At 43.3% G+C, this 14123-nt stretch overlaps 1 protein-coding gene and 1 long non-coding RNA gene across 3 annotated transcripts in view; one reads left to right on the top strand and one right to left on the bottom strand.

Annotated features, from left to right (window-relative positions):
* RHPN2 (rhophilin Rho GTPase binding protein 2) overlaps positions 1–14123 on the bottom strand; it is a 70930-nt gene that overhangs the window by 24171 nt on the left and 32636 nt on the right. For both annotated transcript variants that reach the window (XM_086351754.1, XM_086351756.1), the window contains exon 4: positions 13678–13753. In XM_086351754.1, the coding sequence (XP_086207880.1) occupies positions 13678–13753 (76 nt within the window). The remainder of the gene's footprint in view (positions 1–13677; positions 13754–14123) is intronic.
* On the top strand, positions 2340–12947 carry LOC147353586 (uncharacterized). Its single transcript, XR_015145751.1, has 2 exons — positions 2340–2562; positions 12136–12947. It is a non-coding gene; the product is annotated as an uncharacterized LOC147353586 (long non-coding RNA).

Consider the following 14123-nt stretch of genomic DNA (forward strand, 5'->3'; position numbering starts at 1 on the left):
ATCAGCTCCTCTACTAACATAGCGACACTGTATATATTTGAAATGGTTTTCAAATATGATCAGTTATGTTACCAGTGACGATAATTATGGTGAGGATGATCTGGGAGACAAAGTTCCTCTAGGGCTTCTATGGGACTACATCCGTGAGAGCAGCATTAAAGCCACCACTCAGGGGACTTCCCTGGTAGTCCAGTGCTTAAGAATCTGCCTTCCAATGAGAGGGATGTGGGCTTGATCCACGGTCAGGGAACTAAGATCCCACATGCCTCGGGGCAACTAAGCCTACACGCCCCAACTACTGAATTCATCATGCCACAACAAAGACCCAAAGCAGCCCAAAATAAATAAATAAACAAGTATTAAAAAAAAAAAAAGAAGAAGAAGACTAAGAAGAAGGCTTGTTCTACTTGGTGTTAAAACACATGAAAAGTGGACAATGAAACCAAACATGGAGCAGAAACAGAAGCAGATTCGAGAATCAGGTGTATAACATAAGCCCACCATTCAAAGAAGAGGAAAAGCCTGGAGCATCCACCAGGTCCAGGCAGGAAGGAGGGTACACACAGCTGTTCCTGATGTGAACTGAAGGGAAGAACTCTTACAGGGATGGAGGTAGGGTTATGGGAAACCACAGGGATGGCGTGGGACCTCCAGAGCCATTAGAACCACAGGGCTGAAGGGCCAAAGGGGAGAAGGAATTATAAGAACTTGGAGAGGTGGCTGCCTGAGGCGAGGTCCAAACCAGGACGTCCTCTGGTGGAGTGGGGGGGGAATGCAAAAGGTAGCCAGCTGAGGGAACTGAGGAGTTCCCTCTCCTCCCATTCTCTCATCGCAGGCTGCAGCTGAGGGAACTGAGGAGTTCCCTCTCCTCCCATCCTCTCATCGCCAGCTGCTGCTTCTCCCCGTCAGCCACACCCAGTAGGAAGTCACAGAGCAGGAGCCAGTGCCAACTCCCACACAGAGCAGGAGGGAGGGGGACTGAGGGGGCAGGAGGGGCACAGGATGAAAAGGACAGCATCCAACACGACACATGGATTCCTTAGACATAGCTCAGGGGAAGCTGGCCACCACTCTGGTGAAAATAAACACGTACAGCCCCGGGGCTTCCCTGATGGTCCAGTGGTTAGGATTCCGCCTTGCAATGCAGGGGACACCACTAGTTTGATCCCTGGTCCAGGAAGATCCTATCTGCTGCAAGGCAACTAAGCCTGTGCCACAACTACTGAGTCTGCGCTCTGCAGCCCTTGAGCCACAGCTGCTGAGCCCACATGCAGCAACTACAGAAGCCCATGAACCTTAGAACCTGTGCTCCACAATGAGAGGCCACCCCAATGAGAAGCCCGCCTACCACAACTACACAGTACCCTGCTCTCCGCAACTAGACAAAGCCTGCATGCAGCAACGAACACCTAGCACAGCCAAAAAGACACTAAAAAAAAACTTAGCACCCTGCCTCTCATTACTCACCCCCAAACTCCAGATTGACTAAAGATTTAATGTTCAAAATTAAACAAAGCACTGTTAGAAACTACAGCAAAATAAATGTTTCCTCTTGGTGTGGAGAATGCCTTTCAAGGCAGGATTGTAAAGGGAAGAACTGTGAAGCTTAACAACATAAAATCTGTTTGGAAAAAAAAGATATATTTTATTTTTTTTTAAACTGGTATTGCTTGTAAAACAAGTTAAAGGAGAGAACATACTGGGAGAAATACTTGCAAACATACATTACCAAGGATTACTCTCCTTCATATACAAACGAACTCAAGAGCAACCCTGTGGTGAAGGAGGCAAAGGATAGAAATAGGTATTTCCAAGAGGACACGTGTAAGGAGCAAATAAACAGAAGTGAGGATGTAATCAACTCTAGAATGTATACACACTGTAATGATACCATTTTTGCCTGACCTCTCAAAATCAAAATGATCAATGATACCCACTGTAAGTGACAGGGACAGCGTAAAGGGACAAAGTAGGTGATTAAATAGTTAATCCCACTAAGGGATTGTAAGTAGAAAAAATATGGGAGACCCCTGTAAGTTAATGATTACTCAAAAGAGAAGACGCTTAGCAACAAAACCAGGCAACAAAAGCACCAGACATGCCCCAAAACAATAAAACAATCGTGGCATGAGACCCATATCCTGCCCAGTGAGCTCAGTAAGTTAATGATTCCCAGGACATGCTCTCTGCACACATAAGAAAACAATACTTTGTGGACTTGGCCTGACCATGTAGCAAGCAGAGAACTCCCCGCTCCACCTGGAGGAGGAGCTGATGATGGAAGCATGACGTCTACTCAAGAAAGACAAAGTTCTTCTCCCTCTCCCCACTTTTCCTTTGATTATAAAACTGTGGTCCGGTAAGTTCTCAGGGCGAAGCATCTCTCGCCTGCCTGCTTGTAAACCTCACAAGCATCCTATTCTAATGAATCACTTCTTATCTACCTCTGCTTCTCACTGAATTCTTTGCTGCGTTGAGACATAAAGAACTGTAGTACCAGAGCTCTTGGGAGACCCTGAAATGACACAAATGGTTTCAGATGGCGACTGCGGCAGGATTACGGTAAGATAAGAAGGTCTGGGGTCAGGTCCTAGAAGGCTCATGGGATGCCATGAGCCAAGAGTATGGAGGAAGATACTCCACCGATGGCTGCCTGTTTTAGGCAGGCTGACCAACCCCAAAGGCTTTGGGGCTCTGATCAAGAACTGGGTAAGGGTCAAGTGAATGATATTATGGATGTCTGAAGGAAAAACAAACAAAAAACTGGAGGAATGGTGGTCATCAACATGGGTTGCCATAAAAATGTGGCAAGGGATCATAAAGATGTGGAAGGGGTCAGCTGACAATGGAAATGGTATGCAAAAAGAAAGACATTTTACTGTTTGGACTGCTTCTGACAGGATTTGGCAATCTACACTGTTTTTAAGTCTGAGACTTTTCTTCTATATTCTGTTTCTATCCCTGTTAAAACTCAAGTCTGTAAACTTAATTTTTCCAACTGTTATTTGTAAACTGATAAATCTGCATTGCAATGTCTGTTTTATGAATAAGTTTAAAAATGAAACTGAGATCTCTGAATACATGTAAGTCATGTCTTTTTGTCTTTAGATAATATTGCTGAGGTTAATTTGTGAATGAGCTCAATTTAACTGGCTTTGAAAAGTAAAGTAAGCACTTACAAAATAAAACACTTCCAAATATAAGAGAAACTAAGCTAAATGGATTATAGGTTCACATGATTTCAGAAATATTTAATATTAAATTAATGTTTGGTATTGAAGTTTGTAGTTTAAGTTTGTTAATATAGATATGTTTTTAGACTCATGAGTATTAAGTATAAATACTTTATCTGGGTTTACTAAAAGTTAATAAGTTCATACAATATTTGTTGTACAATTTGTCAACAAAAAAATTAACCAGAGTCAGACTTTTGCCATCCTGATATCCTTGTAGCATGGCAACAATCTGCTCCTAAATTAAAAAAAAAAAATTAAGATAGATATACAAAAGCTGCAAATTAAACAGTCAGGGATATGGGGAATCCAAGATGGCTGCTTGGCTCTTCCTGGCTCCCTGGCCAACTCTGTCTTCTACTTAATGGGTGAAAGACTTCCTTGGCTACAAAAGCTGATGCCATACAATGAAAAATAAAAAGGTTTAAAATGAGCTCTTTTATTTAGGGTATACCTTTTACAATTTTTAGTATTCAAGGCACCTGATTTATTGGACAAATTAAATATGCCTATGTGATGAATTAACCAGACTTACTTTACAAACAAATTAATCTTAACTTGGCTATCTTTGGTAACTGCTACTGCTAAGTCGCTTCAGTCGTGTCCGACTCTGTGCGACCCCATAGATGGCAGCCCACCATGCTCCCCCGTCCCTGAGATTCTCCAGGCAAGAGTACTGGAGTGGGGTGCCATTGCCTTCTCCGGTCTTTGGTAAAGATGAGGGTAATTTTAGAAAAAAGTAATGTTTTAATAGATACTAAATTTTAGTTTTGCTCCTTGAGGTCAGTATCTACTATCTAAAACTCACTTTTCAAATAGCTCTTTGTTGTTATATTACTGAGAAGCCTAACAGAGTTCTTAAAAAGGTATTCTAAACTTGTTTCTAAAGCTGATCACTGTAATCTATCTTTGGATAAAGACTAAATGCTTATAATTTATAATCGGGGATATATACATTAGAAAAAAAAATCATTTAAAGGATTGTATCTCGCCTAGATCACAGGCTTCTTATCAGGTATTCTTAAGTACATTATGCTCAAGAAAACTGAAGGGAATCAACTTCCAAGATGTAGGGTAGTTTGCTCCTAATTACTCAAAGTGTCCAACAGAGGACTTCCTGAGCCCTGATGTCAGTCTTCCCCTCCCTCTGACTCTTACAAGTGCTGACCCTTTATTTCCATTTGCAGCTAGACCAAATCTTGCTCATTGCCAACACCACTGGGATACCCTCTGTAGTATTCCTTACAAACAATTTCTTGGCCAGTAACACCTGGTTGGGAGACTGCTTTGGGAGGGATAACATCTAAAGTTGTAAGTACAAATCTTGAATCAGTTACAAGGTAGACTTTGACACAGGAAGGAAACTTTTGGATAGCTAACTATTGCTTGGTGAAACCTGCTATATCCATGAAAAGGGCTGCTCCAATGAGGGCTGTCTCACAGGTGGGAACTGCTGTTCCAAACCAAGGCTGTTATCCTAGGGGACAACATACCCAGGGCTTCTGAGGTGGCTCAGTGGTAAAGAATCGCCTGCCCAATGCAAGAGACATGGGTTCTATCCCTGGGTCAGGAAGATCTCCTGGAGAAGGTAATGGCAACCCTTTCCAGTATTTTTGCCTGGAAAATCCCATGGACAGAGGATCCTGGCAGGCTATAGTCCATGGGGGAGCAAAGAGCCAGACGTGACTTAGTGACTAAATAACAAAACGCATCCAAGAGTGAGGAAAGGCCTCCTTTGTATCCCAAGCTACCTAAGGGGCCCATTTTCAGCTGAGCTAGCACCCGCAGCAGTATAAGTTACCAACCAACTGCCCTGATGGTTCTGCCTCTGAGAGAAACTTCTGATAGAAATCAAGAAACAGTAACAGTTCACGTGCTTTTTTCAACATCCGACCTAAGTCTGGCAGAGGGTAAATTGGGAAGTTTTTCTGGGATCCCTGAACTTTTCACAAAAGAGTTTACCAGGTTGATCCAATCTTTGGATCTCACCTGGAGAGATTTACAAATCTTATCCCACTGCTGCACTCCTGAGAAAGAACAGCACAAAATACTGGCAGCCAGAGTCCACGCTGACCAAATGGCAGCTCAAGCCCAAGAGGGCCATGCAGTACACCACTTGGGCAACTATGCTGCTCCTGAGCCAAATCCACAATGAAATCATCAGATCCACTTTGTTGAGAGCAATAGATGGGACCATATGATTAATTGTTTAATAGAGGGTATGAAAAAGCTCACAATGGGGGCTTCCCTGGTGGTCCAATGGTGCAAAAATTCACCTTGCAATGCAGGGGATACAGGTTGAATCCCTGGTCCGGGAAGATACCACATGCCGCGGAGCAACTAAGCCTGTGTGCTACAACTACTGAGCCCACCCGAGCCTCAACTATTGAAGCCCACGAGCCCCAGAGCCCGTGCTCCACAAACGAGAAGCCACTGCAATGAAAAGCCCCTGAACTGCATAGAAGAGTAGCCTCCAGCTCACCACGACTTGAGAAAGCCTGTGGGCAGCCAATAAAATAAAATACACAAATAAAAACAGTCACAACTTGGGGGCAGGAGTTTGTTTTAAAAAGAAAAAGCTTACAATGAAACCTGTCAACCATGAAAAAAAAGTGAAAGAATTCCAATAGGGACCAGATAAAAATCCTACAGTTTTTCAAGGGAGATTAATAGAAGCATTTAAAAAGTGTACCTAGGTAGATCCCTCCTCGCCTGAGGGACAGGACTTTTTGGCTCTACATTTCATAGCCCAGTCTTCCCCAGACATCAGAAATGAAATTCAAAAAAGCCAACTGTGGGTCCTCAGACTCCTGAGAGTGATTTGCTCTGATTGGCTTACTTGGTTTTCAATAATAGGGATATGGCCAAAAAGGTTGAATACACCCAGAGAGATAAACAAAAGGCCCAGATGATGACAATGGCTGTGTCCACTCTGAGACCACCACAGGAAAGGCCAGGATTTTTAGGCCAATCTGGCCAGAGTAGACCATAAGGCCCATAGGTACCCAGACAAAATCAGTGTGCTCTGTGAGGACAGAAGGGACACATTAGAGAAAGATTGTGATGGATGAACCCTTTGCAAACAGCCAAGGTATTGAAAGAGGGAATGCCCCAGGCACCAGAGAGTTGGGGGGTGGGGTCGGCCTTCTTTGATGATTTCACAATCAAAAGACTGACGGGGCCCAAAGCCAAAAATGGCTCTGCTCAGACATGGCATCTACATAACTAATGCGGAGCCTTGGGCAGTCACTGAAATGGCGGGTCACTTGATAAAATTTCTCACAGACTAACACAACCTTCTCGGTCTTAACCCAAAGGATGGGAAACCTTAACTGTAAGAAATATGCAATGGGAGTGTCAGGCGAGAGACAGGGGCACATTTTCCTGCGACCCCTTTCGTACAACATCAATGGCTGGTTATTTCCACATTCCTTTCTGTTTGTGACTGACTGTCCTATTTCTTTAATGGAAGGTATTCTTTAAATAAATTAGGGGCTACACTTTGTCCCTTGAGGGACAAGGAAACCACTCTCATCATCAAAGTGTTAAAGTGTTAGTTGCTCAGTCGTGCCCGACTCTTTTCGACCCCATGGAGTACAGCCCACCAGACTCCTCTGTCCATGAGATTTTCCAGGCAAGGATACTGGAGTGGGTTGACATTTCCTTCTCCAGGGGATCTTCCCAACTCAGGGATCGAACCCATGTCTCCTGCCCTGCAGGCAGATTCTTTACCAACTGAGCTACAAGGGAAGCCCTTCATCATCAAAGGATATTAACAAAAAATAGAAAAGAATAAATTAAATCTATAACTGAGATAAAAGACTCAATACACCCTAAAATATAAAACATTTAAGATTCCAGGCCTAATCAGAAACAGATTGAGGCCTTCAGTGACTCTCTTTTAGATTTAGAAACTGAGGAAAACGGTCTGGATCTTCAAAATCATGGCTGTAATCCTTCTTAATGACTTTTCCAAAGCTCATTGTTGTATTTCTTTTAATTTATACCTTTTTGTAGATTCATCCTCCAATGCTTAACATCTAAGAAGGCTAAAAGGATGATGCTAACCACAGTGACACTGACTGGCAGTTCTCCGAACAGAGAAGGGACAGTCAGCCAGGCGCTTTACTCCTTCCCCAGGAAGGCCAATGTTCCGTCTCAGCCCGAAGTAGCTAATGATCAGTCACTGCCCTTTACCCGCTTTGAAGCATAAAAGGGTAAACACCTGGAGGGAGGAATGATATAGAGGAAAGGGACAAAGTAGGTGATTAAGTAGTTAATCCCACTAGGGGATTGTAAGTAGAAAAAATATGGGAGACCCTGTAAGTTTGCTTAATCACAAAACCAGGCAGGCTTGCTTAGAAACAAAACCATGCAAGAGAGGCATAAGACATATGCCCAAGACAATAGAACAGTGGTGGCATGAGACCCACATCCTGCCCAGTGAGCTCAGGAAGTTAATGACCCCTAAGACATGCTCTCTGCCCACATAAAAAACAATAATCTGTGGACCGAGCTTGACTGTGTAGGGACAAGAAAACTACCCTGCTCAACCTGGAGGAAGAGCTGAGGATGGAAGCATGATGTCTGCTCAAGAAAGACAAAGAAGTTCTTCTCCCTCTGCCCGGAGCATGGGCTCTATCTAGGGCACGTGGGTTTCAGTAGTTGAGACGCCTGGGATCCAGAGCTCAAAAGTCGTGGCACACAGGCTTAGTTGCGCCACAGCATGTGGGATCTTCCCAGGTCAGGGACCAAATCCATGCCTCCTGCACTGGCAGGCAGATTCCTCACCACTGAGCCACCAGGGAAGCCCCCCACTTTTCCTTTGATTATAAAACTATATAGTCCAGTAAGTTCTCAGAGTGCACCGTTTCTCGCCTGCCCACAAGCATCCTATTTTAAAAAATCACTTCTTATCTACCTCCTCGCTGCTCACTAAATTGTCTTCTGTGCTGAGACATAAAGAACTGTGGTACCGGAGCTCTCTGGGGCCCCAAAAGATGACACAAACAGTTTCATAAGCAGTCACACACACTTGATAGGAATGTAAGGCAAGACCAGTTCTGGTGGGTTATTCAGATCAGATCAGATCAGATCAGTCACTCAGTCGCATCCAACTCTTTGCGACCCCATGAATCGCAGCACGCCAGGCCTTCCTGTCCATCACCAACTCCCGCAGTTCACTCAAACTCATGTCCATTGAGTCGGTGATGCCATCCAGCCATCTCATCCTCTGTCGTCCCCTTCTCCTCTTGCCCCCAATCCCTCCCAGCATCAGAGTCTTTTCCAATGAGTCAACTCTTCGCATGAGGTGGCCAAAGTACTGGAGTTTCAGCTTTAGCATCATTCCTTCCAAAGAAATCCCAGGGCTGATCTCCTTCAGAATGGACTGGTTGGATCTCCTTGCAGTCCAAGGGACTCTCAAGAGTCTTTTCCAATACCACAGTTCAAAAGCATCAATTCTTCGGCGCTCAGCCTTCTTCACAGTCCAACTCTCACATCCATACATGACCACAGGAAAAACCATAGCCTTGACTAGACGAACCTTTGTTGGCAAAGTAATGTCTCTGCTTTTGAATATGCTATCTAGGTTGGTCATGTAATCGTTAAATCCACATCTAGAAATTTATCCAAAGGGAATATTCAGCAAACTGTGCAAAGATGCTCACAGGAGAGCTGTTGACAATAAAAATTTGGAAGATGCCTTAAGAATGAAATTAATAGCTACCCTACTTGGCACTTATTACCAGTAGATACCATGCTGAGCCTGAATAGATCGGAGGAGTCTCACATCCTTCTAAAGACCCCTGATCAGAAGATGAGACCAGGTGCTCAAAGCTTAAGTACCAAATAAAGGTGTAGGGGGATGTGTGTGGCTGTGAGGGATCTTTACATTTCTTGGTATTTTCTGAACATTTTGCAATACTGTTCTCAATCAGAAATATATACTAACAAAGCTATATTTAAAAGGAAAAAAAAACTTGAATTCTCTGGAATTTATTTTGATGGTGCTTCTTCATGAAGTTGTTTTAAAGCCCATTTATTTAAAACAGAACATAATCAGACCATGAAGCTTCACTGACCATTAAACATCACGAGGATACACAGATTTGAAAGACAACATGAATTGCCCTGATTTAGTTGGCCAGATTACTTCTGAGCACCTGTCTATGTTACTCTCAAGCACAAACACGGGAGGAAAAACAGAATGTCCCCCAAACATTCTCATTTTTGTATGACTGACATCTGTAGAGTTCTTTTTAGACTAAAATGACATGGTTGGGAACCTCAGCTGAATAGCACTTGGCCATATCCACAACATGTGATTTTTTTTTTTCCCCACTAGATTTAATGTGAATTCTGCACATGACATGTTTGGATCCTTACAGCTGCCCAGGAAATTCCCAATTTTCTCCAAGAGTCTCCCTTTTGAACGCCTGCACTCTTTTTATTTTTATTTTTTTTCCAGTATTAAATATGTTACTCCCTATTTTCAGATACAGTCTTAATTGCTTAAAATATAAAGTATTCTTCCAGTGACAAAAGTACTACATGTTTATTTGCTTGCACTCTTTTTAAATTTTTTAAATTTTGGCGACCTGCACAATTCCTTCCAAACTCACACATTTTGTGTTTCTGGGTATGTCTTTTTTTTTTTTAATTGAAATATAGTTGACTACAATATTATGTTAGTTTCAGGTGTACGATATACTGGTTTGACATTTGCATACTTTATGAAATGATCACCATGGCAAGTCTAGTAGCCATCTGTTGCCATACAAAGTTATTACGGTATTACTGAATATATTCCTTATGCTTCATAGTCTATCCCCATGGCTTATAATATGAAAATTTGTAACCTTAATCCCCTTCACCTATTTCCTGTCCCCTGCAAAATGCCCACACTCTTCCGGCTCTGGCACAAAGCAACAAACTAAATCTTAAAAGAAACTATTCTACAAAAGCAACTAAAATATTTCCACAGACATAAGCATTGTCTGGAGTCTCAGAGACCTATGGCAAGTGTCACACCTAACTAAAAGCTCACGTGCCCTGTGAAAAGCTGGCAGATAGCTCTCTGCTGCTGCTGCTAAGTCACTTCAGTCGTGTCTGACTCTGTGCGACCCCATAGACGGCAGCCCACCAGGCTCCGCCTTCCATGGGATTCTCCAGTCAAGAACACTGGAGTGGGTTGCCATTTCCTTCTCCAATGCATGAAAAGTGAAAAGTGAAAGTGAAGTCATTCAGTCGTGTCCAACTCTATGCGACCCCATAGACAGCAGCCTACCAGGCTCCTCTGTCCATGGGATTTTCCAGGCAGGAGTACTGGAGTGGGTTGCCATTCTACTACCCAGAAAATAAAATTTTTGGTAATCCTGGGTCTGGAGTGGCTACCAAAGTCCCTTCTCAAACTCTAAAATAAACTCCAAACTCACAGGGCCCAGGACCTGGATTTAAACAAGACATCAGTCCACAAGGCCCTGAGTGAAAGGAACTCACACAGTCTCTGCTTGAGATTGGAGGACAAGTGCAAAAGCTTTCGAAGCATTAACCAATTTCTTTTTAATTGGAGAATAATTGCTTTACAATATTTTGTTCATTGGAAGAAGGACTGATGGCTGAAGTTGAAGCTCCAATACTTTGACCACTTGATGCAAAGAACTGACTTATTAGAGAAGACCCTGATGCTGGGAAAGATTGAAGGCAGGAGGAGAAGGGGACAACAGAGGATGAGATGGTTGGATGGCACCACCAACTCAATGGCCATAAGTCTGAGCAAACTCTGGGAGCTGGTGATGGATAGGGAAGCCTGGCGTGCTGCAGTCCATGGGGGTCAGAGTCGGACACAACTGAGTGACTAAACTGAATTGATTTTGTTCGTTTCTGCCATACATCAACATGAATCAGTCATAGGTATGCATATGTCCCCTCCCTCTTGAACCTCCCTCCCGCCTCCTCCCCATCCCACCCTTCTAGGTTGTCACAGGCACTGGGTTTGAGCTCCCTGTATTATACAGCAAATTCCCACTGGCTATTTTACATGTGGTGATATATATGTTTCAATGTTACTTTTTCAATTAGGCCTTTCCTCTCCTTCCCCTACTGTGTCCACAAGTCTGTTTTCTGTGTCTGCGTCTCCACTGCTGCCCTGCAAACGGGTTCCTCAGTACCATCTTTCTAGATTCCATATATATCCATTAATATATATTTTTCTCTTTCTGACTTCGCTCTGTATAATAGCCTCAAGGTTCATTTACCTCATTAGCAATGACTCAAGTGCATTCCTTTTTATGGCTGAGAAATATTTCTCTGTATATATGTACCTCAGCTTTTTTATCCATTCATCTGTCAATGGACATCTAGGTTGCTTCTATGCCCTAGTTATTGTAAATAGCCCTGCAATGAACATTGGGGTATATGCATCTTTTTCAACTATGGTTTATTCAGGGTGTATGCCCAGTAGTAGGATTGTTGGGTCATATAGTAGTTTTATTCCTAGTTTTTTAAGGAATCTCCACAGTGGCTGTTTCAATTTACATTCCCATTAACACTGCAAGAGGGTTCCCTTTTTCCACACATTCTTCAGCATTTATTGCTTGTAGACTTTTTGATGATGGCCATTCTGACTGGCATGAGGTGGTATCTCATTGTAGTTTTGATTTGCATTTCTCTAATAATAAGCGATGTTGAGCATCTTTTCATGTGTTTATTAGCCATCTGTATGTCTTCTTTGGAGAAATGTCTGTTTAGCTCTGCTGGCCACTTTTGACTGGGTTGTTGGTTTTTCTAGTATTGAGCTGTATGAACTGCTTGTATATTTTGGAGGTTAATCCTTTGTCAGTTGATTCATTTGCTATTATTTTCTCCCGTTCTGAAAGGTGTCTTTTCTCTTTATTTATAGTTCCTTGGAGAAGGAAATGGCAACCCACTCCAGTATTCTTGCCTGGAGAATCCCATGGACAGAGAAACCTAGCGGGCTACAGTCCATAGGGTCGCAAAGAGTCAGACACAATCGAGTGACTTAGCATAGGCCACAGTCTTGCTGTGCAAGAGCTTTTAATTTTAATTTTAAAATTTAGGTTTAATTAGGTCCCACTTGTTTATTACCAATATCTTTTTAAAAGGACAAATTGTGTAGTGCCCAAAATGCCATATGGTCATTTTTTTCTTTTCTAAAATAAAATCAGTGAAAAGATGAGTCAACTAACAGGACTGCTGTGACAAGAAACAGAATTCTTTGAAGCATTTTTCACACTTCTGGGATTCATCCCTACACACCCTGCCTGTGCTGGAAAGCTTGGAGACAGACACCCCCTTCCACCTCATCACCACTTTCTTCTTCTGCATGGAAGTTTGAGATGATTCAGTAAAACTCATCATGATGGATCCACGGCAAGGAGGAAGAGGAAAGCATTCCAGACCTGGGGAGGCCTCTCTTGGCCCCAGCTTGGGGACAAGCCATCTCTGGGTACCTCCATCAAAGCATCTCTCTCGCTTCCCACCCAGATCCTCCACTGAATTACAGGGGCCCTAACAGCTGGGCCTCTGACATCACCAGCACCTGTTCAGTGACTGACACAGGCGGGCCTACAATATCACTGCTTGCCAGAGACACATGGCTAAGGGGAGGCCAGGTACTATTTTCACCTTAAAGAGGTGTATGAATGTATGAATATCCCAATAAAGTTGGTACTTAAAAAAAAAAAAAAAGATGGAAGGGAGGGAAAGAAGGAGGGAGAGAGAAAGGGGGAGGGCAGAGCGGGGGATAGAGAGAAAAAAAAGAGAAGGCAGACATCCAGGGATCAGGGCGTGGGGGATGCATAAACTCTAGCTATTCAAGTGTTTAAGGGCAGTGAACCAGTATCTTTGGTTTACTCTGAAAGGTATCAAAAACAAGATGTATTAATGTGCGGGGAGAGGGATGCATAGATGCACAAATACATGATAAGGTGACTGCAGCAAAATGTTAACAGGAGAATCTAGGTAATGAGTATACAGGGGTTCACTGTGACATTCTTTCAAATTTTCTACTATTTCCAAAATAAAATGTTGAGGGTCAAAAACTTTTGGCTATTCTTCCAAAAACATGGCCTAAATTGACTATAAAATTTGAGGCAAAAAAAAAGTTACTAAAACAGGATGCAATTTTAAAAACTCAAAGCCTGTTTACCATAGATCCTCTTTGCCTTGGATTCCTGGAGCCAACCAGCCCAGGTTCCCAACCCCTTCCCCAGGCGTGTGAGAGTCTCAGCAACCAGATGTTAGTGAGCATAGTAAAGTTTAGCATGGGCTGTCCGGGTGGTCTGCTGAAGGGGCTCAAGGCCACCCTGAAGAAATCAAGCGACACTTGGCCCGTCGAGCCTCACAGCACTTGTAAGGGATCCACAATTTCCACATTTCTCTTTTAAACAGCGAATCCAGTGCCCATTGCTTTGGGATTTACCTTGAGAGCGACTGAAAAATCAACGTCCTTGGTTTCCTTCAGGCCAAGTGGAATCAGGGGAATTGTAAATGCTTCCCTAGGAGGAACAGAGCAAGCTACATGAACATCCGCATCTTGGCCACTTTGCACACCCCCAGCTTGTCCCCCCACCAGACTCCAGCTCAGGTCCCCACCCCTCCTCCAGCCAAGCTAGTACACATCAGTTCATTTTCCGTAAAGACCACTCGGGGACTTCCCTGGTGCTACAGTGGATAAGAATCCATCTGCCAATGCAGGGGACATGGGTTCAGTCCCTGGTCTGAGAAGTTTCCAGACACCTAGAGCCCATGTCCCGCAACAAGTGAAGCCACCACAATGAGAAACCCGCACACCACAACAAAGAGTTGCTCCACTCACTGCAACTGGAAAAAGCCTGCGTGCAGCAACAAAGACCAAGTGCAACCAAA

Source organism: Bos grunniens, chromosome 18 (assembly GCF_055505025.1).
Source record: "Bos grunniens cultivar Pamir isolate PY7600 chromosome 18, Bosgru_T2T1.0, whole genome shotgun sequence".
Lineage (NCBI taxonomy): Eukaryota > Metazoa > Chordata > Mammalia > Artiodactyla > Bovidae > Bos > Bos grunniens.